General features: G+C 47.8%; 2 protein-coding genes across 6 annotated transcripts in view; one reads left to right on the forward strand and one right to left on the reverse strand.

Annotated features, from left to right (window-relative positions):
• The window catches only part of WBP4 (WW domain binding protein 4), a 51,220-nt gene extending 39,909 nt beyond the window's left edge, over positions 1–11,311 (reverse strand). The window contains exons 1-2 of one of the 4 annotated variants that reach the window (XM_085886697.1): positions 11,170–11,311; positions 2,806–2,878 (exon numbers count right to left, since the gene is read on the reverse strand). In XM_085886697.1, the coding sequence (XP_085742823.1) occupies positions 2,806–2,878; positions 11,170–11,171 (75 nt within the window). In that variant the 5' untranslated portion in view covers positions 11,172–11,311. Of the gene's footprint in view, positions 1–2,805; positions 2,879–11,169 lie in introns of those variants that run through there. The other 3 variants (XM_085886698.1, XM_085886699.1, XM_085886700.1) reach the window with 3 other exon arrangements.
• A 15-nt stretch (positions 11,312–11,326) lies between these two features.
• MTMR2 (myotubularin related protein 2) overlaps positions 11,327–27,586 on the forward strand; it is a 68,270-nt gene continuing 52,010 nt past the window's right edge. Inside the window, exons 1-2 of one of the 2 annotated variants that reach the window (XM_085886695.1) lie at positions 11,327–11,514; positions 19,954–20,029. In XM_085886695.1, the coding sequence (XP_085742821.1) occupies positions 19,984–20,029 (46 nt within the window). In that variant the 5' untranslated portion in view covers positions 11,327–11,514; positions 19,954–19,983. Of the gene's footprint in view, positions 11,515–19,953; positions 20,030–27,586 lie in introns of those variants that run through there. The other variant, XM_085886696.1, reaches the window with a different exon arrangement.

The following is a 27,586-nucleotide window of genomic DNA, read 5'->3' on the forward strand; positions in this document are numbered from 1 at the left end:
CTGTGAGGTTCTTCATCATCATTCCCAGAGCTCCAACTATCACTGGGAGAACTTTGGCATTCTTCCACTTCCTGGATCTTTTCACTTCATTCTTGATGTCTTGGTATTTGGTCATTTTCTTGATTTCTGCATCATTAGTCCAAAATCACTGGTATTAACACCTCAATGAGCAATGCCTTCTTCCCGTTTTTGTACCCAAGTATGATATCTGGTCACATTGCTTTGTTTTCGATGTGCACGCTCGATGGGATCATTAGGTTTTACATGAGCGGTACTTCCATGTTTTCAGTGATTGATATTCCAGTTCCAGAAAATTTGTGGGGAAATGAACCAAAAGCAAAGTTTTTGCAGATGTGCCAGCGGATTACTTTACAAACTCTGTTGTGTGTACAGCTGTTCTGACATGTTTTTTTTATGCGTGTTTGGTCTTTAAGTGTCACATATCATTCTCTTTGCTGACGCCACCTCCACACCTCACCTTTCTCTCTTTATTTTTATTCCTCCTAACCCCCCCCCACTCCCTCAACCCGTCCTCGTACCCCTCCCTCCCGCAGTGGATAGCAACATTTGGCGAGGCGACGCTCTCACCACCTCACGCCCTTTCTAGCTTCTCTCTCTGTCTCTCCCCACCCCCCCAAAAAAGCGAAGTGACAGGTGTATAACACACACACACACACACACACACACCCCCAATCCCCATTGGACAGTACTCCACAAAGAGGCCTCGGCCCGGTGACCGTGTTAAACAGACAAAGATTATATGGTCAACCTCAGTTAAACAAATGGATCCACCTATCTGAATTCTAGGTTTCTTTGGCCTCATCAGGACGGCATACCGATAAATATCTATCATTGATTAGATTAGTCCATCAAGTTGTCGGAATCCATCCATAACTTTTTTTTTTTTAGATATCCTGCTCACAGACAAACAAACAAAGGCACAGCCAGACAGAAACGGGTGAAAATATTACCTCCGTCCACCGAGGTAATAACACTTCTACAAAATAAACGTCACCAATATCAGGGAGCTCAATGCTCTTGTTATATCCCAGACTGCAAGACTATAAGTGACATTGATATTGTTGCGGATTTCGCGCCCGCCGGCGTGCTGACGGCCACGTAACTCGAATCGCGGCACGTCGCCCACCGGACGGACAATCCAGTCGTGACCCTCTCGGACTAACGCCGGGAACCAGTCACGGGTGGACCTTTCGGTCTCACCGCGATCGAGCCAATCAGCCCCCGCGTGGGATAGGGTTGCTCGCCAAATTCGACCTACCTAAGTACCCACGCGGAGGGTAGACCGGGCGATCGCACCTCGCCGCAGGTCGACTTCGGACACGGGCCACTTAAGCGACCCGTTCCGTACTATCAGAATAACCGAGCGGTGTTATCGTCGACCTCGACGGTTCGATTAATTATCGGGCGTATTCAGCCCACTACCAACCCTTTACGTGAAGCAAGATGGGGATTCAATAGAGGAAAAGACGAAGCGAAGCGGGAAACAGTTCAACACAAAGCACATTTATTCGCGGCACACGGGAGCACACATATTCAATTCCACCAAATGCACACAGAAAAGACACAATGCAATTTACACAAAAAGCAAATGTAAAAGCGAAACACAATGCAGAGCTAATACCGACTACCGAGCACACGGCAACACTTATACAATTCTACTTCACAGACGGCGCCGACAACACATACCCAAAACCAAGGAAAAGAATACCCTCAAGGATGAGGCGGGCCTGAGGCCGAGACCGGGTCGGGCCTACCCGTCTGGTGATGAGACGCGGAGCGGCGATGGTGCCTCAACTCCGCGGGCCTCGCGGGAAGTGTCTGGTAGGGGGTGGGAAAGGGGCCCCCTTGGTCGCACTATCTCAGCGCGGGGGGAAACAGGAGGGGGTTGCTGATGCTCGGGGTATAGAGGATTTTTATTATCCCGCGACGAGCGTCTCCACCTCGGCCAGGTCGCGCTGTCGGCCTCCCTGGGGTGCAGCTCCCGACGCGAGCACCCCCTCGTCTGGTGTCGCTGCCTTTCCACAGCTCCGTCCCCTCCGTTCCGACTCCAACGCACACGACGACCAGCTCCTTCTTGCCAACTCCACCGCCCGCGAAGTCTTGACTCTCTGTTTCCGACTCTCCTACTCTCCTACTCTCCGCCTCTGGACTCTCTGGACTGACGAACACGGTCCTTTTATCAGCCCCGTAGCTTCGCCCTCTCATCTTTGACCCCCTCCCTTCGACCTTTCACCTCGCTCCCCATTGGCCCGAGAAAAAGTGGGCGTGAAGGCTTTTTGATCCATAAATTTGCATATATCGATCGCCCTGGGGGCGGGGCCAATTCGCCCCTCGCTCACCGATTGGACGGCAAAAAGTGGGCGTGTGTCGTTTTTGATCCCTTTTTGAAGCACAAAATCCGTGATTTTGTACACGCTGTTCGGCGCGCGCCCTGCACGAGTCCAACACCGGTAGCCACAGCGGGGCAAGAACGGTGGCGATGCGACGGTTGCGAGGTGTGACGGGAAGGTCGTGGCGGTTGTGGTGGAGCGGCGTTGTGGTTGGTGGTTGATGTTGTGGTTGTGGTGGTAATCATGGCGGTTGGTCCAAAATAAAGATAGCAAAAGAAAAACGGCTATCCTGAGGAGTCGCAGCACGCATAAATGACATGTATTCCCACTAGACAACGGGTTTGGGCCTAACTACACATGTACTTACCGAGATACCTCACCTAAGGGACCTGAATGGTGGTTTGCGAATTTGGTAACCACAACAATATGAATATGAATATGAACGAAGCCTTACCGCTTTGTTGTCTCCAAACCAACATTTACAGAAATCACAAAACTTCCGTGGCTGAGACTTCCAGAACTCCGACCTGCAAGGCATTCAACAATTTCATGATTCAAAAGCACAATGTGCATTCAAAACAAACAAACTCTCATGTGATCTCAATGAACCACACGATACGGGCAAGCAACCACTGCAAAAACATAAACCAGTAACCTCAGCACGTGTCCATCAAGGAAAGTACAAGTCCGACTCGAGCACCCGTTCGTTGAAGGAAGGTACCAAGATCAAGTATTGGATCATGTGGAATCAGACCCCCGTGATCCATAGTCATGGGAGGCAAAGCAACTTCCACCACCACCACAATGATGTGGTGCTCAGAGGCAAAACTATCTCCGTAATGACGATCATATGGTGCTTGTGAAAAGCGAAGTCACCCTCACCACCATAATTATGTGCTCATGGGAGGCTAAGCCATCTCCACAACGACCACGTGGTGCTCATGAGGCGAATCCACATTTACCACCACAATGTAATGCACAGAGTCGAAGTTATCTCCACGACAACAATAACGTGGTGCTCGTGGAACGAGATATCATCGGCTAGCCCAGACTGCTAAATACAACAGCAGGTTCGACTCGACCAAAAAAAATTCCACGGTGAGGATTCAGTGTCTGGAGAAGGTGCTGCATCTCAGAGCATGCCATCATTCAGGCGGTGACGTGAAACACAAGGGAACACACAAGGAAATTAGACACAGGTGGAGGCCATTCAGCCCATCATGCCAACACCACATGGTTGTTTGTTTAAGTGTTTTTTTGTAGTTCTTGTATTTTTATTCCCCTAGGGGAGGGGGTATGCGCTCGAGTTAAAAACACACAACATCAACTACCCAACCCCCCCCCCCCCCCCACTAACAGCACTCCGTACACAATCACCCATCAATGCTCAAAATACCTAAAAGTCTAATCAACATCCCCGTACCCCTCGATCTCCATAACTTCCAGGTACATTTCTAATTCTAATTTAGACTAATCTACTTTTTCTGCTGCCACTACCTTTCCAGGGAGACCATTCCATTCATTAACTACTCTCTGAGTAAAAGTTCCCGACCTTACTTCCGTCTTAACTCTCCTCTTCTTTTCTCTCAGGTTGTGGCCCCTGGTCCTATCACTCTCTACTCTGTTGAATAATTCATCTACCACTTATTTTATCTCCACCTTTCATAATCTTAAACATCTCCATCATCTCTCCTCGTAACCGCCTCCTTTCGAGTGTATAAAGCCCTGTCTCCTTCAGCCGCTCCTCATAGCTGAGTCGAGCTGTGCCCGGAATCAATCTCGTAGCCCTACGCTGAACCCTCTCTGTGGCATCTCTGTCCTTCTGGAACTGTGGTGACCAGAACTGTACACAATATTCTAGATGTGGCCCTCACTAAATTCCTGTACAATGTTAACACCACCTCTTTTGATTTATAAATGATCCCCCTCCGAATACAACATAAAACCCTATTTGCTTTACCTATAGCTACTTGGCACTGTGCTACCTGCTTACCTCCCATATCTATTACCACCTCCAGATCCTTCTCCTGTATGACACACTCCAAAATTACCCCTTGCATCCTGTAATCTCCATTTTCATTGTTCTTTCCCATCCCCAACATCTTACACTTGCTCAGGTTAAATTCCATCTGCCAATTTTTTGCCCAATCTATACAAGTATCAACACTTTCCTGAATCTGATCACCACCCCATCTGCTATCCACCTTCCCTCCAAGCTTTGTGTCATCCACAAATTTGGAAAGCTTACTCTTCACCTCACTATCCAAATCGTTGATGTAAATAATGAAGAGTAATGGTCTGAGTACTGATCCCTGAGGTACCCCACTATTTACATCCTCCCACTCACAGCCACTCTTTGCTTCCAACCACGAAGCAAGTTTGCAATCCAATTAGCCGCCTGACCATCCACTCCACAAGCCCTCACTTTGGCTAACAACCTCCATTGTGGTACCTTATCAAATGCCTTCTTAAAGTCGAGATATACTATGTCCACTGCCTTTCCCTCATCCACCCAATCAGACACTGCTTCATAGAACTCTAAAAGGATTTGTTAAACTGTAACTACCTTAAGTAAACCCATGCTGACTACCTTTAATTAGTTTGTATTTGTTTAAATGGTTCCTCATATGGTCCTTAATTAATGTCTCTAACACCTTCCCCACAACTGTAGTCAAACTAACAAGTCAATGGTTTCCCAATTATTCTCTCGATCCTTTATAAATAATGGTGTCACATTTGCTACTCTCCAATCCTCCGTTACCTGTTCTTACTCAGGCGAACTATTGAAAATATCCGTTAACATCGTGCTTACCTGCTCATCCACCTCCATCAATACTCTCGGGTGCATATTATCTGGACCCGAAGCCTTATCTTCTCTTGGATTACCGAGCTGTTCCTTCACTTCCTCCACTCCAACCTGGATCTTCTGTAAAAGCCCTTCCTCACCTCCTTGATAGATACTCTCAGCTATTGGCAATTCTCCTGACTTTTCTTGTGTAAAAGTTTAAGAAAAATACCTGTTTAATAAGCGTGCCATCTCACTTTCATCACTAACCACTCTCCCGGTGCTCTTCCTCAACGGGCCCACACTGCTCCTCACCTATTCTTTTCCCCTGATATACTTAAAGAAAGCCTTGCTATTATGTTTAATGTTCTTAGCCATGTACTTCTCATACTCTCTTTTGGCTTGCCGAGTTATTTTCTTCACTTGCCTCTGTTTACTTCGATAATGATATAAATCCAACTCCAGTCCTGTTATCTTAAACCTAATAAATGCCTTCTGCTTCTCCTTAATAGCGTTCCTTATCTCACTGCTCAACCACCCTGGCGTCCTCCTGCTTCTATAGTTTTACACGTCATTGGAATATACTTACTCGGCACTCTACACATTTGGTCATTGAAGGTTTCACATTTCTCCGATGCTGATTGTCCTGTTGTTGGAGTCTCCCAATCTACATCACCCAATTCTCTCATCATACCCTCAAAGTTTGCCTTCCTGAAATCTAATAGCCTGACTCTACTATCCTGAACTCTATCTCTTAACAGAATCTTTGCACACACAATGTTATGGTCACTTGCTCCTCAATGCTCCCCAACCTCCACCTCCACCATATTGGGATCGCTACTTAAAAGGAGGTCGAACACTGCACTCCCCCTCGTGGGCTTCCACAAACTGGGTTAAAAAGCAATCCTGGACTAAAACTCGGAAATCCTCATCCGCTCTGCCCTTTCCCTGTTCCTCCACCCAATCTATCCCTGACAAATTAAAATTCTCCATAATGAATATCCTTCCCTTACCACATGCCCTTTTGAATTCTTGATGTACTCCTCCTTCCTCCTCTTCCTTCACACATGGAGCCCTATAAAAGCATCATTCCAGTATCTTACTGTTTTTACAATCTCTAATCTCTACTTGCAAGAAGTCATGGACTTAGGGTGGCTGGTTCATGGTTTCAGCACCCACAAGCTCATCGCTGGACTTGGTATTCCAACACTGGCGGTGTGGCAAAGGAGATTGACCATGTCCTCATTGACGGTCGTTGGAGGATGATCCAGAACTGCAGGGTCTACCGGAGTGCTCGGTTCCTCAATACTGACCACAGGCTTGTTGTAGCAACTCTAAAGCTGCACCTTAAATCCTGGAGAATGGTACCATCCCAGCCTAGGCTGGATGTTGCCAAGCTCAGGGATGAGAGAGTAGCTGAGGAGTTTGCGAACAGGTTGAGTGGACACTTGGGGGGTCTGGGTACTTTGGGGTGTCCTGAAGAGTTGTGGAGCGCCTTCAAGACCACCGTCCTTGATGTTGCCGGTGGATGCCTTGGAGCTCACCGCAGGGCAAAGAAGAATTTTGTCTCTCAAGGGACACTGGATACCATTGACCAGAGTCGCAGGGCCAGGCTGAATGGCAGAGCTGAGCTGTTCAGGGAGCTGAGGCGTAAAACTGTAGTGCACTGAGGGTGGACAAGGAGGCCTATGTGCGAGGAATCTGTGAGGGGGTAGAGCATCACCTGTGGACAGGTGATTCTCGTCCCGCTTACAGGGGAATTCGCGCATTACGTTCATCCAAGCCCATCCCTCGGAGCACTACAGTTCGAGCAGAGAGTGGTAGGCTCTTGACAGAGGAGTCTGAAGTGAAGGCCCACTGGGCCGGTTACTTTGAGCGGTTGTACCAGGCTGATCCCCCAACTGTCGAGTTGGACGTCAAGGGTGTTACAATCCCTGTTGCTGACCCTCGAATCAACTGTGGTCCACCTACGCTTGTGGAAACACGGGCTGCGGTGAACCAGTTGAAACGGGGCAAAGCTCCAGGGATCTGTGGCATCCATGCTGAACTTCTCAAGGCTGGTGGAAGTGCTGCACTCGTGTTGTTGCATGCAGTTTTGTGCTCTGCCTGGAACACAGGCATCATCCCAACTGACTGGAAGAGGGGCCTTGTTGTCCCTCTCTGGAAAGGGAAGGGTGATCGCCAAGACTGCAACAACTACCGAGGGGTGATGCTGCTCTCAGTGCCGGGCAAGGTCTTTGCTCGGATAATTCTTGATAGGGTTCGCCACCATCTGCTTGAGCACCAGCGTCCGGAGCAGTCAGGCTTTACACCAAAGAGGTCAACGATTGACCGTATCCTTGCCCTTAGTGTCCTCACAGTGTCCTCACTTCGTGTCCACAGACGAGAGTTTCGGCAGGGGCTGCTTGCAGACTATGTTGATCTCTGTAAAGCGTTCGATTCAGTGAATCGGGATGTCCTCTGGAGGATTCTTGGTCTTCGTGGGGTGCCACCAAAACTGATCGATCTGATGTCTGAACTCTACTCCGGTACTGAGAGTACTGTGAAGTGTGGTGGTACCATCTCCGACTTATTTCCAGTTGTTACTGGAGTTTGTCAGGGGTGTGTACTGGCCCCCACACTTTTCAGCACTGGTATGGACTGGATTTTCGGGAGGTTGTCGGAGAGATTAAGCTGCGGTGCATCGTTTGGGAATGTCAAGATCTCGGACCTTGATTTTGCAGATGATGCAGTCATCTTTGCGGATACTTTAGACATCCTTTTGGGGGCCCTCGAGGTGCTGAATGAGGAGTCGGAGCCGCTGTTATTACGGGTTTCTTGGGTCACAACTAAGATCCAGGCTTTCGGTGACATCTTGGATGCTGCTGTCCTGTCTGTGTCCGTTTGTGGTGAGGATGTTGAGGTCGTGGAGAGATTCACTTACCTTGGCAGTGATATTCATGTCTCTGCTGGCTGTGAGTCAGAGGTCAATAGACGTCTGGGACGGGCCTGGGGACTCATGGATTCACTGGATCATGGGGTGTGGCGCTGCCGGTACCTGTGCGGGAGTTCCGAAAGTCCGAGTCTTCAGGTCCTTGGTACTTCCAGTCTTGCTCTATGGATGCGAGACTTGGACTCTGACCAAGGATCTGAGACGGAGACTTAATTCATTTGGTACCAGGTCTCTTCGGAGAATCCTTAGCTATCGCTGGTCGGATTTTGTGTCCAACGAGCGGTTGCTGAGAGAGACTCGGATGAGATTTGTTACCTGCATAGTCCGTGAGCGTCAGCTGCAGCTGTATGGACATGTGGCTCGTTTTCCTGACGCTGATCCTGCTCACCAGATTCTCTCAGCGAGGGAGTCTCATGAGTGGAGGAGGCCAGTGGGCCGACCACGTGCCTCGTGGTTGCAGCAGGTTGACCATCATCTCAAGGAGATGGGGATGGGCCTGGCATCTGCCTGGGGGATGTCCAGACGGAGGCCCCTGAAGTACCGGCGGAAAGTGGACGCAGCGATGCGGTGTTCTGGCACATGCTCCCATACCTGACCTGCTTTCAACCGTTTACCTAATATCCTGTATCTATTTTTCAAATCCTCAGAGTAAACGTTCCCAAAATTATTTCGTCCGAGGTGTACAACAGTCAACTTCTTCCTCCCCTGACCCGATACGATATTGTTTACGCTTCCTTCAATGTCCTCAACTGCTGATCCTTCAAAACTGCACAGAATTCTGTGTCTGCCATCCTTCCTGCAGAATGAAGAATCTACATATTTAATCATCTCAGTTTTTGGGGATGTCTTCCATTCCTCATTTCTACCAATCTCTGTTGCTGCACTGTCACCACCACCTGCTCCCGTTGCACTGCCACCACTTCCAATAATCCTCTGCAACCCCACTCCACAACCGTAACAAACTATTATTTACAAATTTCTCACATGCTGCTACTTTTTGGAAATTAGCGATGCGTTCCTTCAACTTCACAATAACCATCCTCAAGGTGGCCATTTCGTCACACTTCCTACAACAGTAAGAACCCTCTGCTTCCCCTATTGTTGATATGGCCCACATTGATCATCGTTCACATTTTATGAACTACTCTTCCTTTCTCCTTCAGTCTCTCTTTCTACCCTTTTTCATCCCCATCCTCCAAGGCCCCAACCGACTTAAATGCTCAACATAACATGATGCCTCCCCATGCTTCTTTCAATAAATCAACACAAACCGCCACTAAAACTGTTATGAACACAACTACAGCTTTATAAATACAGCTCCATAACCCTTGACACAAATCACGACAACAAAATACACAAAGAACACCATGTGAAGCCAGCACATATCTTTGTAATCAGGGTCCACTGGCGGCACACTTGCCTGCTCAGACGGAGTCCGGGTTCAATCGCCTACACGACCAAATGTTGCGGGACGGGGGTCGGTGGTGATAAACGACCACTTGGTGGAGCAGTGGAGTCGTCTCCCACCGAACACATAGAATTTATGTCGTGACTCTCGGATAAGTCCGAAGGTCACGGGTCCCTTAGCGGACTGTGGTCGCCAATACTTCGACGGCGTGGGGAAGGGTTAATTGCCTAATTTCAATATACCTGAGTACCCACGTCATCCAACTACCGGGGAAAACCACACCCTCGGCCGACTCTGTCCGGACAGAGTCGCAGGTACCGACTCGGATCTGGCGTAACCTCGCAGAGTTACCAGAGCCGCGCCGGTCCCAACGGCCTCGCTATTTCTCAAGTCCGAACCATGCTGGGTCAATGAAAGAAAACACGAACAACGAATTGGAACATTTAACAGGGGATTTATTTTACAATAATAATTGGGGAGGGAAGCACACAAAGAGCAGAGTTATCCGAATAAGAAATGTAATGTACAAGGAACGAAAACACATAACAGCTCTACTCAACAGACTGGGCCCACGGACGGACGGACGGACGCACGCACAAAGAAAGAAACTGGACCCCGTAGGTCTATTTCGGTCCTCAGCCGAGCCGGGGTAACTGTCCCGCCTCATGCAGTCTATTTGAGCTTGTCCGGTGGCGTGACTCGAACCCACTGCCAACAATGCCGCACCAACCTCCGGGAACCAAGAACGGTCCCACGGACACAAGCCAGCACGGCCGCAGACGAAGCAAATTGCCACTGGACTGCAGACCCTCCGCAGTCACCACAAAGACACCGGTCTGCCGAAAAACCTGCTCCTCCTGACCACTCTGCAGTCACCACGATCACTCGGCAGAACCCTCGTCGACCAAGCCCATCGCCCCCAATGACTGCTCACTACTCGACTTATCCTTCCGCTCTCCCGTGGGTCGAGCGAAAACGCTCTGAGGTACTCGCTCCGGATTGGACGAGGGGGTTGTCGGGCGACTCGTGGCCACCGTTGATTGGACGAGGGTATTGTTGGGCGACTCGTGGCCGCCGTTGATTGGACGAGGGGGTTGTTGGGCGACTCGTGGCCGCCGTCGATTGGACGAGGGGGTTGTTGGGCGACTCGTGGCCGCCGTCGATTGGACGAGGGGGTTGTCAGGTGACTCGTGGCCGCCGTTGATTGGACGAGGGGGTTGTTGGGCGACTCGTGGCCGCCGTCGATTGGACGAGGGGGTTGTCAGGTGACTCGTGGCCGCCGTTGATCGGACGAGCTCACAGTGGGTGGAGGGAACCTCACCCCTGTACGTAACACGATGCACGTGGGCGATGGCGTTGTTGTTGTTGGTGATGTGGAGGATGCAGTTGTTGAAGATGTTGTTGTAGAAGACGTAAAAAAAAAATAACTAAAAAAATAACTCATAGCACACACACGAAATTCCTACTAGACAAAAGGAAGGATTCCAACTATAAACACACACTCAGCCTGATGCTTCACATCCGGACCTTGGATCAATGAGTACATCCCGTTTTCGGAGGGAACGTTAAGCCGGCCGTCTTGGCTGCAAGCATTCGTTAGAGAGTGATATCCTGAACTTGGCCATGAAAGTACAGAACACGTTTCATTGCTTCAATAAAAACTGAAAAACAACAACCGAACCAAACGACTCACATTGCGTGATGGGTCTTCGGGGAAAACCCGAGCGTACAGGGGGAAACTGACGATCTTGAGGATGGTTAGGGAGGGAAATGGAGGACCCTCAGTTATACGACGTCCCAGGATCCTTCATTAACCCAACAACCCGGAAGTAGATAAAACTATTTCCCAACAGGAAACGGAAGTGCATTTATGAGGCGACAGTTCACTTCCCGTTCGTTCACAACCTTCACCCGAATGTGCGATAATCGATCATTGATCACGGAGCGACCTGAAGTTAGTCACGTGACATGAGATATTTAAATAATCCTTCCTCACCACGTCTGCTTCACACCACACGTGTCCCGACAGTCGGACAGGGTAAGGCGACCTCGGAACGTTCATTATCATTTTAATATTTCAGTGTAAATGAAGGACTCGACTCTGTAGAGGGTGTAGTCGTGATTTATAAACACAATGACTGTTTGGTGCTTGCTCATTGTGTCCGCCGAACGGCTGTGAGGGAGCCCCATGTTTACTATGTACGAGTACGGGACGGTGCACACCTTGGGAATGGAGGAAGGAACCGATTGGGAGGAGAAATTGAAAACTTCAACTCTTCTGGTCTTCTTCCTACTTTCCCAATCTTTGGGAGTATTTGGCAGCGTCAAGTTGTGGGGGAGTGTCGAGGACGTGGTGGATGTGTGTGGGGGAGTGTCGAGGACGTTGTGGATGTGTGTGGGGGAGTGTCGAGGACGTTGTGGATGTGTGTGGGGGAGTGCCGAGGACGTGGTGGATGTGTGTGGGGGAGTGTCGACAACATTGTGGATGTGTGTGGGGGAGTGTCGAGGACGTGGTGGATGTGTGTTGGGGAGTGTCGAGGACGTTGTGGATGTGTGTTGGTGGAGTGTCGAGGACGTTGTGGATGTGTGTTGGTGGAGTGTCGAGGACGTTGTGGATGTGTGTTGGTGGAGTGTCGAGGACATTGTGGATGTGTGTTGGTGGAGTGTCCACGACGTTGTGGATGTGTGTTGGTGGAGTGTCGAGGACGTGGTGGATGTGTGTTGGTGGAGTGTCGAGGACGTTGTGGATGTGTGTTGGTGGAGTGTCGAGGACGTTGTGGATGTGTGTTGGTGGAGTGTCGACGACATTGTGGATGTGTGTTGGTGGAGTGTCGAGGACGTTGTGGATGTGTGTTGGTGGAGTGTCGAGGACGTGGTGGATGTGTGTTGGTGGAGTGTCGAGGACGTTGTGGATGTGTGTTGGTGGAGTGTCGAGGACGTTGTGGATGTGTGTTGGTGGAGTGTCGAGGACATTGTGGATGTGTGTTGGTGGAGTGTCGAGGACGTTGTGGATGTGTGTTGGTGGAGTGTCGAGGACGTTGTGGATGTGTGTTGGTGGAGTGTCGAGGACGTGGTGGATGTGTGTGGGGGAGTGCCGAGGACGTTGTGGATGTGTGTTGGGGAGTGTCGAGGACGTGGTGGATGTGTGTGGGGGAGTGTCGAGGACGTTGTGGATGTGTGTTGGTGGAGTGTCGAGGACGTTGTGGATGTGTGTTGGGGAGTGCCGAGGACGTTGTGGATGTGTGTTGGTGGAGTGTCGAGGACGTTGTGGATGTGTGTTGGTGGAGTGTCGAGGACGTGGTGGATGTGTGTTGGTGGAGTGTCGAGGACGTTGTGGATGTGTGTTGGTGGAGTGTCGAGGACGTTGTGGATGTGTGTTGGTGGAGTGTCGAGGTCGTTGTGGATGTGTGTGGGGGGAGCGCCGAGGACGTTGTGGATGTGTGTGGGGGGAGTGCCGCGGACGTTGTGGATGTGTGTTGGGGGAGTGTCGAGGACGTTGTGGATGTGTGTTGGTGGCGTGTCGAGGCCGTTGTGGATGTGTGGGGGGGGAGTGCCGGGGACGTGGTGGATGTGTGTTGGGGGAGTGTCGAGGACGTTGTGGATGTGTGTGGGGGGAGTGCCGAGGACGTTGTGGATGTGTGTTGGTGGAGTGTCGAGGACGTTGTGGATGTGTGTTGGTGGAGTGCCGAGGCCGTTGTGGATGTGTGTTGGTGGAGTGTCGAGGACGTTGTGGATGTGTGTTGGTGGAGTGTCGAGGACGTTGTGGATGTGTGTGGGGGGAGTGCCGAGGACGTTGTGGATGTGTGTTGGTGGAGTGTCGAGGACATTGTGGATGTGTGTTGGTGGAGTGTCGAGGACGTTGTGGATGTGTGTTGGTGGAGTGTCGAGGACGTGGTGGATGTGTGTTGGTGGAGTGTCGAGGACGTTGTGGATGTGTGTTGGTGGAGTGTCGAGGACGTTGTGGATGTGTGTTGGTGGAGTGTCGAGGACGTTGTGGATGTGTGTTGGTGGAGTGTCGAGGACGTTGTGGATGTGTGTGGGGGGAGTGCCGAGGACGTGGTGGATGTGTGTGGGGGAGTGCCGAGGACGTTGTGGATGTGTGTGGGGGGAGTGCCGAGGACGTGGTGGATGTGTGTGGGGGAGTGTCGAGGACGTGGTGGATGTGTGTTGGTGGAGTGTCGAGGACGTTGTGGATGTGTGTTGGGGGAGTGCCGAGGACGTTGTGGATGTGTGTTGGTGGAGTGTCGAGGACGTTGTGGATGTGTGTTGGTGGAGTGTCGAGGACGTTGTGGATGTGTGTTGGTGGAGTGTCGAGGACGTTGTGGATGTGTGTTGGTGGAGTGTCGAGGACGTTGTGGATGTGTGTTGGTGGAGTGTCGAGGACGTTGTGGATGTGTGTTGGGGGAGTGCCGAGGACGTTGTGGATGTGTGTTGGTGGAGTGTCGAGGACGTTGTGGATGTGTGTTGGTGGAGTGTCGAGGACGTTGTGGATGTGTGTTGGTGGAGTGTCGAGGACGTTGTGGATGTGTGTTGGTGGAGTGTCGAGGACGTTGTGCATGTGTGTTGGGGGAGTGCCGAGGACGTTGTGGATGTGTGTTGGGGGAGTGCCGAGGACGTTGTGGATGTGTGTTGGTGGAGTGTCGAGGACGTTGTGGATGTGTGTTGGTGGAGTGTCGAGGACGTTGTGGATGTGTGTTGGTGGAGTGTCGAGGACGTTGTGGATGTGTGTTGGTGGAGTGTCGAGGACGTTGTGGATGTGTGTTGGTGGAGTGTCGAGGACGTTGTGGATGTGTGTTGGTGGAGTGTCGAGGACGTTGTGGATGTGTGTTGGTGGAGTGTCGAGGACGTTGTGGATGTGTGTTGGTGGAGTGTCGAGGACGTTGTGGATGTGTGTTGGTGGAGTGTCGAGGACGTTGTGGATGTGTCTTTGTGGGCTTGAGTATTTGCTTGCGTGTGCGGGTTTGCACGAATACGTGGGCATATTGGTTGGTGCAAGTGTGCGCTCGTGAGAGGGTGGTTGTGTGAGTGGGTGGTTTTGAGTGCGAGTTTATGCGTGTGAGCACAAGTGCATGCGTGTGCGGGGTGGGCTCGAGTGCGTGAGCACGTTGGTTGGCGCAAGTGTGCGCCAATTGGTGGGTGCAAGTGCGAGTACGTGTGAGTGGGCAAGTTCATCGGTATGAGAATGGATATGTGTGTGTGTTGGTTGGCATGGGAATGTGCACACGCTGGTTGGCGCGAGTACATTCCGTCGTAGCTCAAAATACTGCTTGCGATCTGAGTTATTTTTTTTTTATTTTTTATTTTTTGTACACCTTGGTTGAGGCTCGTATGAGAGCTAACACACAACTCACAGCAAGGAGGCATGAGACAAGAGGGGCGGGAGTGGAAGGGACAAAACAGTGGTGAACAGACACATTAGGTGAACTGTGGAAAGGAGAGGGATGGGGATGGGACGGGGAACATGGTGAAGAGAAGATGGACATTACAAGGACTTTCAGGAAGGAAAGCAGGGGAATTGAAGGAAGTGGGCTTGGGTGGATTATCGGGGGTAGAAAAGATCGAGGATTTGGATGGGGGAAGATAAGAGGTGGTGGTGAACAGCTATTTTGAAAGCCTGGAGGGAAGAATGGGAAAGAATAGAGTGAGGAAGTTTATTCCAAAGGCGGGAAAAAAAAGAGGAATGAAAGAGTGAAGATGAGCAGTGATTCGTGATTTTGGTAGTTTTACCAGAAGGGGGTTGTTGGCGGACCTTGAGCGCCCTGTGGAAATGTGGTGGGGACAAATCGCAGAGAGAGCAGGGGGGGCAAGGCTGGAGAGGAGTCTGTAGAAGACAGAAAGACCACCGACCAACCTGCGGTGATTGAGTGAGAGGCCCAAAGAGCCAGCTTCATTGCGGGAGATGCCGATGATCTTAAATGCCCTGGTTTCGACAGCGTGGAGCCGAGAAAGGTGGGAGGCAGGAGCACCAGCCCAGAGGGTAGAGCAGTACTCCATCAGGCTACGGACAAAAGCTTTGTAAGTGGTCAGGAGCTCAAGAGGTCCGAGGAAGGACTTTGCACGACGGAGGATTCCCAGTCGACGACTGGCTTTTGAAGCGAGGTTGGAAATGTGACTTTCCCAGGAAAGGTCATGGCAGATAGTGAGACCCAGAAGCTTGAAAGAAAAGACTTCTTCCAGAGGATTGTTGAGAAAGTGGATGGGGGGGTTTTCTAAACGGTCCTTTCGAAGAGACATAGTGAGAGTGTGAGATTTGTCTGGATTGAAAGACATGTTCCACGTGTTGGACCAGTTTGTGATTTTATCCAGATCTGCAGTGAGTGAAGAAGCTGCTGCTTGCCGGTCTGAGGGATGACAGATGGTATGGCAGAGGGTGGAGTCGTCGGCAAAGAGAAATAGAGGATTTTCCAGAGAGTCCGAGAGATCATTGATGAAAACCAGAAAAAGAACAGGGCCCAGAACGCTACCTTGAGGAACTCCAGCCTGCACAGGAAGAGGGGATGAAAGAACTCCATTTAGGGCCACACGTTGTCTGCGAGCCATGAGTGGAGATGGCCTTGAATACCATGGGAAGAGAGTTTGGTGAGTAGTGCAGGGTGCCAGACTGTGTCAAAAGCACGTGATATGTCCAGGGATACGGCTCGGATTTCCTGTCTGGCATTGAGGACCTCCATCCATTGATGGGAGAGCAGAAGCAGCATATCCAGGGTAGAGTGACTTTGTCTGAAACCAAATTGATGATTGGAAATCAAGCCATTGGAGAAGAGGAAGGATTTCATTTCTGAAGCGATGATTGATTCCATAACCTTGCTGATGATTGGGAGAAGGCTGATTGGTCTATAGTTATAGGGATCTGTTTTTGCACCTTTTTTATGCATGGCAGTGATGTTAGCAGATTTCCAAGCAGATGGCAGATGACCTTGGACAAATGAGAGAGTGAGCAAGAGCCGAAGAGCAGGCTTTGAGGACACGTGGGCTGATGAGTTCTCGCCTGATATTCCTCTATCATGCTTTGAAATACGAGTACGTGGCCGTACGTGCAAAAAATAAAATTATTTTTAAAAATCCTTTCAATCCGCGTGCCAGAAACAACAACCACACAGGCTGTTCCTTCGCTCTCGCGTGCCTGTATGTGCAAATCAAAAAAAACATTTCAAACAACCATTTCAGTTCCTTCACTCTCGTAAATGATGACTGGATTGAGGCATTGTGTTTATCTATAAATGCGCATAAGAAATCGAGAAATTATTAGAATACAGTAAGTCATCACTATCCAGAAGAGGTGCGTGCCCGTACGTAATGTTCACTTGCATTCCACGAATTATCGCTTTCATTGAAGTAACAACTGCTGTGATACTTACACACCACAGTTAATTAAAATCAAGTTTACCTCCCTGTCTTTGCTTGCCATGACATTCGCTGCCATTGACCATTGCCACTCCTACGCCACAGTTACTAAATGGCGCCCTTTCCCCATCGGCCACGCCTATGCAGCAACGTGTCTTGTCATTGGTTTGGTAAATAAATTTCCATAACTTTGGAACCTCTTGTCCGATTAATATCAAACCTTGAAAAGGCACATGCTCAGGTCCCCTTCAATAATATCCGGCAAGTTTCAATTTGATAGAAACAGCGGTCAGACACACACACACACACACACACACACACACACACACACACACACACACACACACACACACACACACACACACACACACACACACACACACACACACACACACACACACACACACACACACACACACACACACACTCCTAGAATTATAGATAGATGAGTAATCACCTGATTTTCATATGCATTGGCTTGAGATAAGAGTCATCGCCTGATATTCCAATATCTTGGTTTGAAATGAGTAATCACCTGATATTCATGTCCATTGGCTTGAGATATGAGTCATTGCCTGATATTCCCATACATTACCTCGATATGTGTCGTCCCCTGATATTCCAATACCTTTGCTCGAGATACGAGTCATCACCTGATATTCCTATTCGCTCGAGATACAAGTCATCGTCTGATATTCCTACACCTTGGCTCGAGATACGAGTCATCGCCTGATATTCCTACACCTTGGCTCGAGATATGAGTCATCTCCTGATATTCCTACACCTTGGCTTGAAATACGAGTCATCGCCTGATATTCCTTTACCTTAGCTCGAGATACGAGTCATCGCCTGATATTCCTTCACCTTGGCTTGAAATACGAGTCATCGCCTGATATTCCTATACCTTAGCTCGAGATACGAGTCATCGCCTGATATTCCTTCACCTTGGCTTGAAATACGAGTCATCGCCTGATATTCCTTCACCTTGGCTTGAAATACGAGTCATCGCCTGATATTCCTATACATTAGCTCGAGATACACTACTGGTCAAATGTTTTAGAACCCCCATTTTTCCAGTTTTTACTGAAATTTAAGCAGTTTAATGTTTTAATGTACTCTGAAATAAAAGCATAGAACAAATAAACAATTGCAGATATAAAAGAAATCGTGGAATCCTTTTGTTGAACAAAATTTAATCTAAATTTTTGACTAATCAAAGTTGCCACCTTTTGCAGATATAACAGCCAAACAAACTCATGGCATTCTTTCTATAATGGAAATCAAATATTGTTTGGAAAGTTCTTCCCAACACTGTTGCAGAAGTCACCACAAATGTGTTGCACTTGGAGGTTGCTTTGCTTTCACCTTTCAGTCCAGTTCATACCAAACCAGCTCGATGGGTTTTAAGTCTGGAGACTGTGCTGGCCATTCCATGATTTGAAGCCTACCATCTTGTTCTTTTCTTGTAAGGTCGTTCTGATAGCCTGGAGGTGTGTTTTGGGTTGTTATCTTGCTGTGGGATGAACCCCTGACCAACTAGGCATAGACCAGAGGGTATTGTCATTTGGTAATTGGTGAGTTTGCATGGCACTGCAAAATGCTGTGGTCGCCCTCTTGGTTCAGGGTGCCAGTCACTCTGTGCAAGTCGCCGACTCTGGATCCAGCAAAAGAGCCCCAGATCATCACGCTTCCTCCTCCATGTTTGACAGTGGTGTCATACACTGAGGAACCATCCTTTCGCCCACTCGACGGCAAACAAAAACCCTGCGTGATGAACCGAAGATTTCAAATTTTGATTCATCGGTCCACAAGACCTTCTTCCAGCTTTTAGTCGTCCACTGACGGTGCTTCATGGCCCAGGCAAGCCTCTTTTTCTTATTTTGCCATCTCAGCAATGGCTTTCTTACTGCCACTCAACCTGTCAAACCTGCAGCTCGAAGTCTTCTCTTCACAGTTGAAACTGAGACTTCCTTACTTCGACCAATGTTAAGCTGTGCTTGAAGCTGCTGTCCTGTGAGCCACCTATCACACAAGCTGTTTACTCTCAGAAAATTGTATTCTGATTGTGTTGTGGCTTTGGGTCTGCCAGACTTCTTCCTGTCAGCGTATCCTTCAGCAGTTTCCAAGTGCCTTTTGATGGTGTAGGAAACTGTACTCACTGACACCTTGGTGTCTTTGCAATTTCTCTACAGGAAAGACCTGCACTTTTAAGGATTATCATGGTCTGTCTGTCTTCCTTTGTTAATTGTCTTTTTCTCGCCATTATTATAGCAATATACTAATTCCTGCTGTGCAATATTGTCCAAATAATGCTTCAGAGGGTGGAGCACCACAGTCTGTTCCAACACTGCTTTTATACAGACAGAGGGTTTGTAACTAATCAACAAAACTTGGGACTCCTGTCAGAATTGTTTGCATCAACTTTCAAGGTTTAATTTACTTCCATTGATATGGAACAGCTGCAGTTGCTAACCCATTACCTGTTCCCTGAAAAGGCCCTTTTTAACAACTCTGAAATTTACATTATTTTTCAGTTTTTGGTAACCAAAACTTTTTTTTAACCTCTAGCAGTTTACCGCTTCGCTTTGTACCATTTCAGGTTATTCACTGGACTTAAACTGCTTAAATTTCAGTAAAAACTGGAAAAATGGGGTGTCCTCAAACTTTTGACCGGTTGTGTACGAGTCCTCACCTGATATTCTTATGCCTTGGCTTGAGATACAAGTCATCACCTGATATTCCTATACCTTTGCTCGAGATACGAGTCATCGCCTGATATTCCTACACCTTGGCTTGAGATACGAGTCATCTCCTGATATTCCTATATCTTTGCTCGAGATACGAGTCATCGCCTGATATTCCTATACCTTGGTTTGGGTCATTCCTTTTGAAAGATAATACCGTTGCAGACATGTATTACCAAATGTCATCGCATGTGCATGAATCCGATTTGGATTTGGATTCCATGATTGTGTTGCTATTTTACAAAACTATGATTTCAAGATTGTGAAGAATGTGCAAAGTGTGATTAAGATGATGGGGGTAAGATCAAGATGAATCACAAATGTTTTTATGAGCAATGATCGTGCAGGGTTGCTTTGGTGGAAGTTGATATCTCGTTAACTTCCCGCAGGAGCTTGGGGACAGGAATAAGTTTGCTAACATGGATGAATTTCATCTTCTTCCTGGAGAGGAAACCACTGCCATTGGTGAGTTTGCATTTATCCACACTCTTATTCTCTTATGCTCTTTGCTCTTTGCTCTTTTTTTTTTTTTTTTTTTTTTTTTTTTTTTCACTCTCCCATCTTCACCATCCTTCTTCATGTTTCTCACTTGCATTTTTATGTAGGTGCTGTTCGGCCAAACAAATGAACAATGTGTTTTGGATCACACAAGAAGTCATTATAATGGATTTTATTTGAAGAACCTTTTATTTTATTTTTCAAATCTTAACATTATCTCAAAATGGAAAGCATCCGCTTTGTACTCAAACTAAACTCGATGAAAAAAATTATACATTTATAAATCAGTGTTCTCCAAATCTACACAAAGAAGAAAGATAGCAATAGGAGATTGAAAGCCCTCACCAGGACTTCTTTTGAGTGGTGTATATTTATAGGTTTTCGGGTAAATCCAATATGGCAACCAAACCATACAACCAATGACATCATATGTGTGAACATTGTGTTCCTCATGGACAGGTGGTCATACATGTAAAGTTTCACCTTGATCTGTTCACCCATTTCAGAGAAGAAGATTTTTTAAGTTTTTATTTTTTAAACAATATGGCTGCCGAATCACATAACGGATGACGTCATGAATTTCTTTTCTGTGGACCATTTTATCCCTAGATGACCCTCAAAAATGTTCATACTGATTGGATGTGGCGTTCTGCATATGCAACTATGATGTCATAACGAGGGCACCTGTGACATAAATAAAATCACTCATTTCCCATGGGGAGTACTTGCTCTGTGCCAAGTTTCAATTTTTTCCTTGATGCGGTTTCAGAGATAGAGGTCCAATGTTTTTTTTTCGTTTTTCCAATATGGCTGCCACACCACGTGACATATGACGTCATTATCATTAAAACATTCTCCATGAGTACTCGCACCAATGGTGAAAATTTCGTTTCAATCTGACAAGCAGTTGTGGAGAAAAACACGAAAGTTCTGTGCGGACAAACAAACGGACCCAAATGCAATACCCTCTCCGAATCCTTCGATGAGGGTAATAAATGTCAGTGTGTGTCTTTCAGTCCGTCTGTCCATCTCCTCCAAAACCATGAAACTCAGCGGGCCCCAAACTTTGCATGCATTCTAAGGGAACTCGAAGGTGGTGCATGAATTAAAATTGGGTGTTTGGGTTGATTTAAAACACCCCCTTTTGAGGATAATTTAGTAGGTGTTCATCACGAAAAACCAAAATACGGCTTGCCAAGGTAGTGGCACCCCATCCTGGTCAGCCTTCTGTCAGCTCACAGGAGTATTAAAGCTGCCATTTTTTTGGCCTGCTCCACAATATCTTGACTTGGAACAGGCTGCAATGATTTCTTAACGATAGTTTTTTTTCACTTTCCTCTCTCATATTATTGATCCCTGTTTATCATACGGATGAATCGCTGGATTCATTGCAATGCTTATAAAAGCACGGCGACGCCAGCGTTCGTGGCTTTATTTGATTTCCGAACATGCTATAACCTTTGCAATCTCTTAAGCTAAGCAGAATTACAAAACTGAAGCACCAGAATTGAACTTAGCAACAGTTCTGACTGCTAAAAATAGTGTTCATTTGTCCAATTTGGACATAGTTTGACATTTCAGGTGTCTCCTGGAGGTGTTTAATACGACGGTTTGGCGATCGCTAATTGCTTGCCAAGCCAGCCGTTCCGATAGTGCTTAAGCCACTTGGTGAACACTGCACAACATTCACACTCTCACTAAATACTGTGTATCGATCGACTGGAACAAAGTTCAGAGGCCACTCTTCGACATGTGGCCTCGCCGTGTTGTCCTGCAGTGCATCGTGCGGTGGCTGGCTTGCTGAAAATGTGCAAATTTATTTTACGCCCCGTTTCCCCTTTTGTACGATCTTTCATTATACGACCCGTAACTTCAGCATAGATAGATACATATAAAAAAAATTAAGTGTTTCGTTTTTAAAAGTTTATTTAACCGTTTTGTTGGAGTGCTTGGTTTAGCCACTTGCCGAGCGCTTTTCAAGCTTCGATGGTGAAACCACAGTTCGATACCCGAGGTAAGGAGGCAAAATAAATGAGACGATTACAATGAGTAAAAAAATGTTTTCAGTTGTTACAAAGCAATGAATTTTTCCACATGATGGCAGGATAGCCAAGAGATTCGCACGCTCGCTCTAAAATGTCTAGTCTGGGTTTGAATCTCAACTCAGCTATAAACTGTCATGCTGGTGTTTCACAAACAGAGTGATTCATCAATGTGTGTGCTGTCTCTCAGATGGACGTTAAACTGGGTGTCACATCTGCTGGAATCCCTCCTCCTCTCCCTTCACACTCCCCCCTCTCTGCCCCTCCGCCACCCCTTCCTTCTTTCCCCCCTCTATTATTTTCCGCCTTCCCTCTTTTTCCGCCTTCCCTCTTTTTCCGCCTTCCCTCTTTTTTCCGCCTTCCCTCTTTTTTCCGCCTTCCCTCTTTTTTCCGCCTTCCCTCTTTTTTTCCGCCTTCCCTCTTTTTTTCCGCCTTCCCTCTTTTTTCCGCCTTCCCTCTTTTTTCCGCCTTCCCTCTTTTTTCCGCCTTCCCTCTTTTTTCCGCCTTCCCTCTTTTTTCCGCCTTCCCTCTTTTTTCCGCCTTCCCTCTTTTTTCCGCCTTCCCTCTTTTTTCCGCCTTCCCTCTTTTTTCCGCCTTCCCTCTTTTTCCGCCTTCCCTCTTTTTTCCGGCCTTCCCTCTCACCCCTCTCTCACCCTTCTCCCTCTCCCCCACCCCTCTCCTCCTCTCTCCTCCTCTTTCCCACCCTTCTCTTCCTCTCTCCTTCCTCTTTCCCACCCCTCCCCTCGTCTCTCTGTCTCTCTCTCCCCCCTTGATCACCACTCCTCCCATCTGTTAAGGGGACTATTCAGGATTGACAGTTAATTTTGAATTTGCCAGGTAGATAGCATGGGTTTATTTGCTCCCACCTGATTTTATATAGAACCTGGCGGTTAAACAGAAAATGTTGCTGTTTGGGTGCATTTTATTGCCCTTCCCTTCCCATCACGCTGCCTTCCCTTCCCATCACGCTACCTCCCTTCAAGCTTACTTCCTCTCAACCCCCCTTCCCTCTCCACCAGCATGGACATCATCTCCACGTGCTGTGTTAATGTGCTGTATTACATACCTCATTTCGTTCAATCCTGTACTACCCCCCCCCAACCCCCTCTCCCACAAATACTAAATGCAAGTCGAGAAACCCTCCCCTCGTGCTTACCTATTGCCAAACCCCCTCCCTCTTCCCACTTCCCCCCTCCTCTCTCCTTCATCCTCCCTGTCCCAGAGTGTTTGGTGATGCATTACTGTCGCCTTTCTCACCCCCCCCCCACCCCCTTCCTAGCTCCCCATCTCCCTCTCCTCTCGTAGCTCCCCTACCCCTCCTCGCTTGCCCCTCCCTTTCTCCCTCCTATCTCTCTCCCCCTCCTCTCCCTTCTCTCTCCACCCCCTCCCTCTTCCTCCCCTCTCCTCTTAACACCCCCACCAACAAAGTGACGGGTTGTATTTACTAGTTTCTCATAATAAATGTTTGTTGAAAATTTGATGAAATAAGCTCAATTGGTAAATGGAGAAACACTGAGACGATTACACAAGCCCGCCGTCTCGTGCCAGCGCATGTTGGATGGGCTGATGAGGCCTATCTCTCGTCAATGTGACTTTACCTTTTGACATTTTGACCCAATTATTAATTATTTTTCTCCATATTTTCATAATAAAGGTTTGTCGAAAAGTCCATGGCAAAACCTCAAATGGTAAAAAGTTTATGCTCTGGACGGTGTGTGTGTGTGTGTGTGTGTGTGTGTGTGTGTGTGTGTGTGTGTGTGTGTGTGTGTGTGTGTGTGTGTGTGTGTGTGTGTGTGTGTGTGTGTGTGTGTGTGTTTCTTCTTTAAAGTAATGTTTTTGGAACACCCTCTGTCTTTTTGCACACAACTCCATGTTGTGTCATGCTTGTACCCCAATCCTTCAGGTAGGCACTGTCTGCATCTCTCTTTCTCTCTCTCCCTTTCTCTCTCTCTCTCTCTCTAACACCCCTACCTCTTATTTTCCTGTTTAGTTGTGCACAATTGCTGCCCTGTTACCCCACTGTCAATTTGACCTTGCCCTTCCATGAGCCTCGCTCTTGTCGAGTGAGAAAGGTACTCCCTTGAACACGATCTGGGTAGCCTTGGTTTATTGTAGATTTTGGGGCCTTTCAGTTGGTCTAAGTTTTCTATTTGATTCCATATTCTCGACCGATGTTGGGGAAGCTACTTTGAAAAGTGACGAATTGAAGATAGAAACTACTCCTGTAGTTAGCTGCTTCTGAAGTTACTTTGAAAAGGTATTGTCAAACTTGATTGAGTTGATTTTAAACTTTTGATGGATCAATCCATGATGGAAGGGGAAAAAATGAAATTGTGTTTATCTTCTCTTCCGAAACCGAACTGGAGCCTCACCAAGTGCACGTACATAATGAAAGGAAAGGTAACGCGCGATGTCGCTGCGCTTCTGGGTAATGTCGACTTTAAACTGAACCGTACTATGAGGGTGCTCATTGTGCGACCTGCTTTGGAAGGCAGCTTTGCTTTGTGGTTGACTCGGAAGAGGTCATGTTGTTGGTGAAGCCTATAAGTTCAAAAGACTGAACCTCTTCCAATGGATGACTTTTTCAGGATTTGAAGATGCTCCGTTTATCGGACAACCATCTCATTTATTCCAGATCGGCAGAGAGGGATACAGCTTCTGTTTGCCCAGCAGAGGGATGCAGTACTGATTGATTCGATGGGGAGTCGTCTGCAAAAAGTGAGGATTTCCAGAGTATTGGAGAGCTCATTAATATCGATGAGAATCAAGACTGGGCTCAAAACATTGCTTTGAGCAACTCCAGCCTCGACAAGGAGAGGAGAGGGTTCCGCCGCACTGCATCAATAACGGATTTACGCTGCACTGCATAACCTAGCAACCACCAACAAATTATTTTAAGGCTCATTTTGAATGTATTATATAAATACTACTTATTAATTTATTCATGTTATTTTATTTGTTTTATTATAATTATTGAATTCATTTTTTATTTATATACCTTCTTTATTTAATACATCTTTAACTTGAGGGGGAGCACTCGGTAGAGTGCAAAACCTCCGCCGCCAATACTGCTAGGTCACTCAAGTGAACCTGATATCCAATTCATTCAATTTGACGTCAACAGTGCTCACAGAGTTATAGTTTGCAACTTTCCCTTTTACTTTTAACTTATATATATACTCAATGAATTCGTCATAACTAGATTCCTTGAGACAGAGATTGATTTTACGTGGGTATATCCACCTGAAGTTCCAAAATGAGCTGCAATTATAATTTTGGCATGTTTTTTGTTGGAAATCACTTATAACATGTTGAAAAAAAAAAAAAATCGAAATTTTGTTGAAAAAAAAGTTGCAAACATTTTTTTTCCTCTAACAATTTTTTTTTTGGGGGGGGGGGTTGAAAATCACTTAAAACATGTAGAAATGCAAAAAGAAAAATTCAAATATTTTTTCAAAATGGCCGCCATAGCGGCCATATTGGATTTTAGACAGAGTCCGAAATCTAATGGCATGATCCTTGGACCATACCTAATCCCCCCCACCAAGTTTCATCGAAATCTGTCCAGGAGTTTTTCCGTAATACTGTTCACAAACAAACAGAAAGGGGTGAAAACAGTAACCTCCGATCTTCGATGGCGGAGGTTAAATATATATATATTAATTCAATAATTTACCTCATTAAAATAATTAATTATTATAACATCAAATGCAATGCAAGAGAAACTTGTTTGCATTCAAAGGTGATGATGGAGTGGAAAGACATTCTCACAAGACCTGATCAAAAAAAATCAGCTAAATATCCTCTGTTTAACACTATGGAAAAAAACCTTCTCACCACAAGTAGTATATTAATATGGGGGTGCTGGACCACTTCCAGAACATGCGTAGTTGTCACGACCTCCTAGTCTGTGTAAACCCCCCCACCCCCCCCCCCCAGGGTTTTGGGGGCCTCCCAGGCCCAGATGGGGCTTCTGGACCACCCGTTTATGCTTGAGTTCTGCACCACTTGTACATCACATAAGCCTTAGGCTGGCCCACCCCCTGAGCCAGGCAGGGTGATTGCAATTAGAAACATATTTTCCCTTAGAATATACAACTGGTATAATGCTCGCTAAAAATTAATGTTTGTGGCTGATGCACGGGAGAGGCACTTCCTGCGGCAAGAAATGCTTTTACAAGCTCTGTCGGTAGCACCGCTTCCAACTCTCTAGGGGGGTGCCCAATCTACCCCATGTTGAAAGTGTGCATTGGGAGTTATCTCAGAAACTCGAATGTGTGCAATGCGGCTCTAACAGGGTAGAGCATAAACATGCCTATGCTGAGAAGAGGATGGGGTGGGTGTTCGCGGAAGTCCTTAAAGAGTTGAAGCATAGGTTCGAGAGGGGTGTGAACTCTCCCTGGTGGATTTTATTTTTTTGTAATTGCAGACTTGTATCCTATATTTTATACACATCCACAATCATGGATCTGAATTATCTTCTCAACTTGCATGAGGCAGGACGCTTAAGCGATGCTGCGTTAGATGCAGCTATACTATCACAGAGCGGGCGGCCTGCACTGGCCCCACGACATGAGAGGCCTACACCAGTCCCACGGTGTGAGCGACCACAAGCAGCCCCACAATGTGAGCGGCCTCCACCGGCCCCGCGACGTGAGCGGCCTCCACCGGCCCCGCGACGTGAGCGGCCTCCACCGGCCCCGCGACGTGAGCGGCCTCCACCGGCCCCGCGACGTGAGCGGCCTCCACCGGCCCCGCGACGTGAGCGGCCTCCACCGGCCCCGCGACGTGAGTGGCCTCCACCGGCCCCGCGACGTGAGCGGCCTCCACCGGCCCCGCGACGTGAGCGGCCTACAACGGCTCACTGGTTAAGTGACAAGGAATTTTATGAGCTGCTTGGGCTGCTCTTCGAGGAGGCCGAACTGAGCTGGAAGGAGATGCAGTGAGTCATCAGCAACTTTCTGCGTGGGTGGCAGATGGATGTTCCAAATTTCCACTCGCTTGAGGCCCACCCCAAGGCTTTCTTGGAAGGTGTGTACCCCCAGATTCACCAGAAACTGGTGGAAGAGATCCTCAGCCTGAAGGGGGTTAAATTCCAGCTTGCTTTGAAGGTTTTGCTCCAGAAGGATAAGTTTAATGGAGAGCAGGAGTATATAGAAGTAGTGCTCTGACACAATCAGGAGGCTGTCTTACAGACCCATGAGGTTGAAGCTGCATTAGGCAATGCCTTCCCGCGCCTCCTCGAGATCCTTAAAAAGTGGACGCAGCTCAGCTCTAGCTGGGTAGTAGACCACGTTGAGCTCCTCTGGCTGGACATTGCTTGTTGACAACCCTTGAGAGGTGGCTCTTTCATACCTCTTCCGGCAGTGATAGTCAATGTGAAGAACAAGGATGATCACTGCTGATGTTGGGCCCTCCGGTCAGCTCTGTTTCCGTCTAGAGACCACATGGACAGGCCTGCCAAGTACCCAAACAGATGATT

Source organism: Eptatretus burgeri, chromosome 6 (genome assembly GCF_056783735.1).
Source record: "Eptatretus burgeri isolate ZD-2024b chromosome 6, Ebu_testis_v1, whole genome shotgun sequence".
Lineage (NCBI taxonomy): Eukaryota > Metazoa > Chordata > Myxini > Myxiniformes > Myxinidae > Eptatretus > Eptatretus burgeri.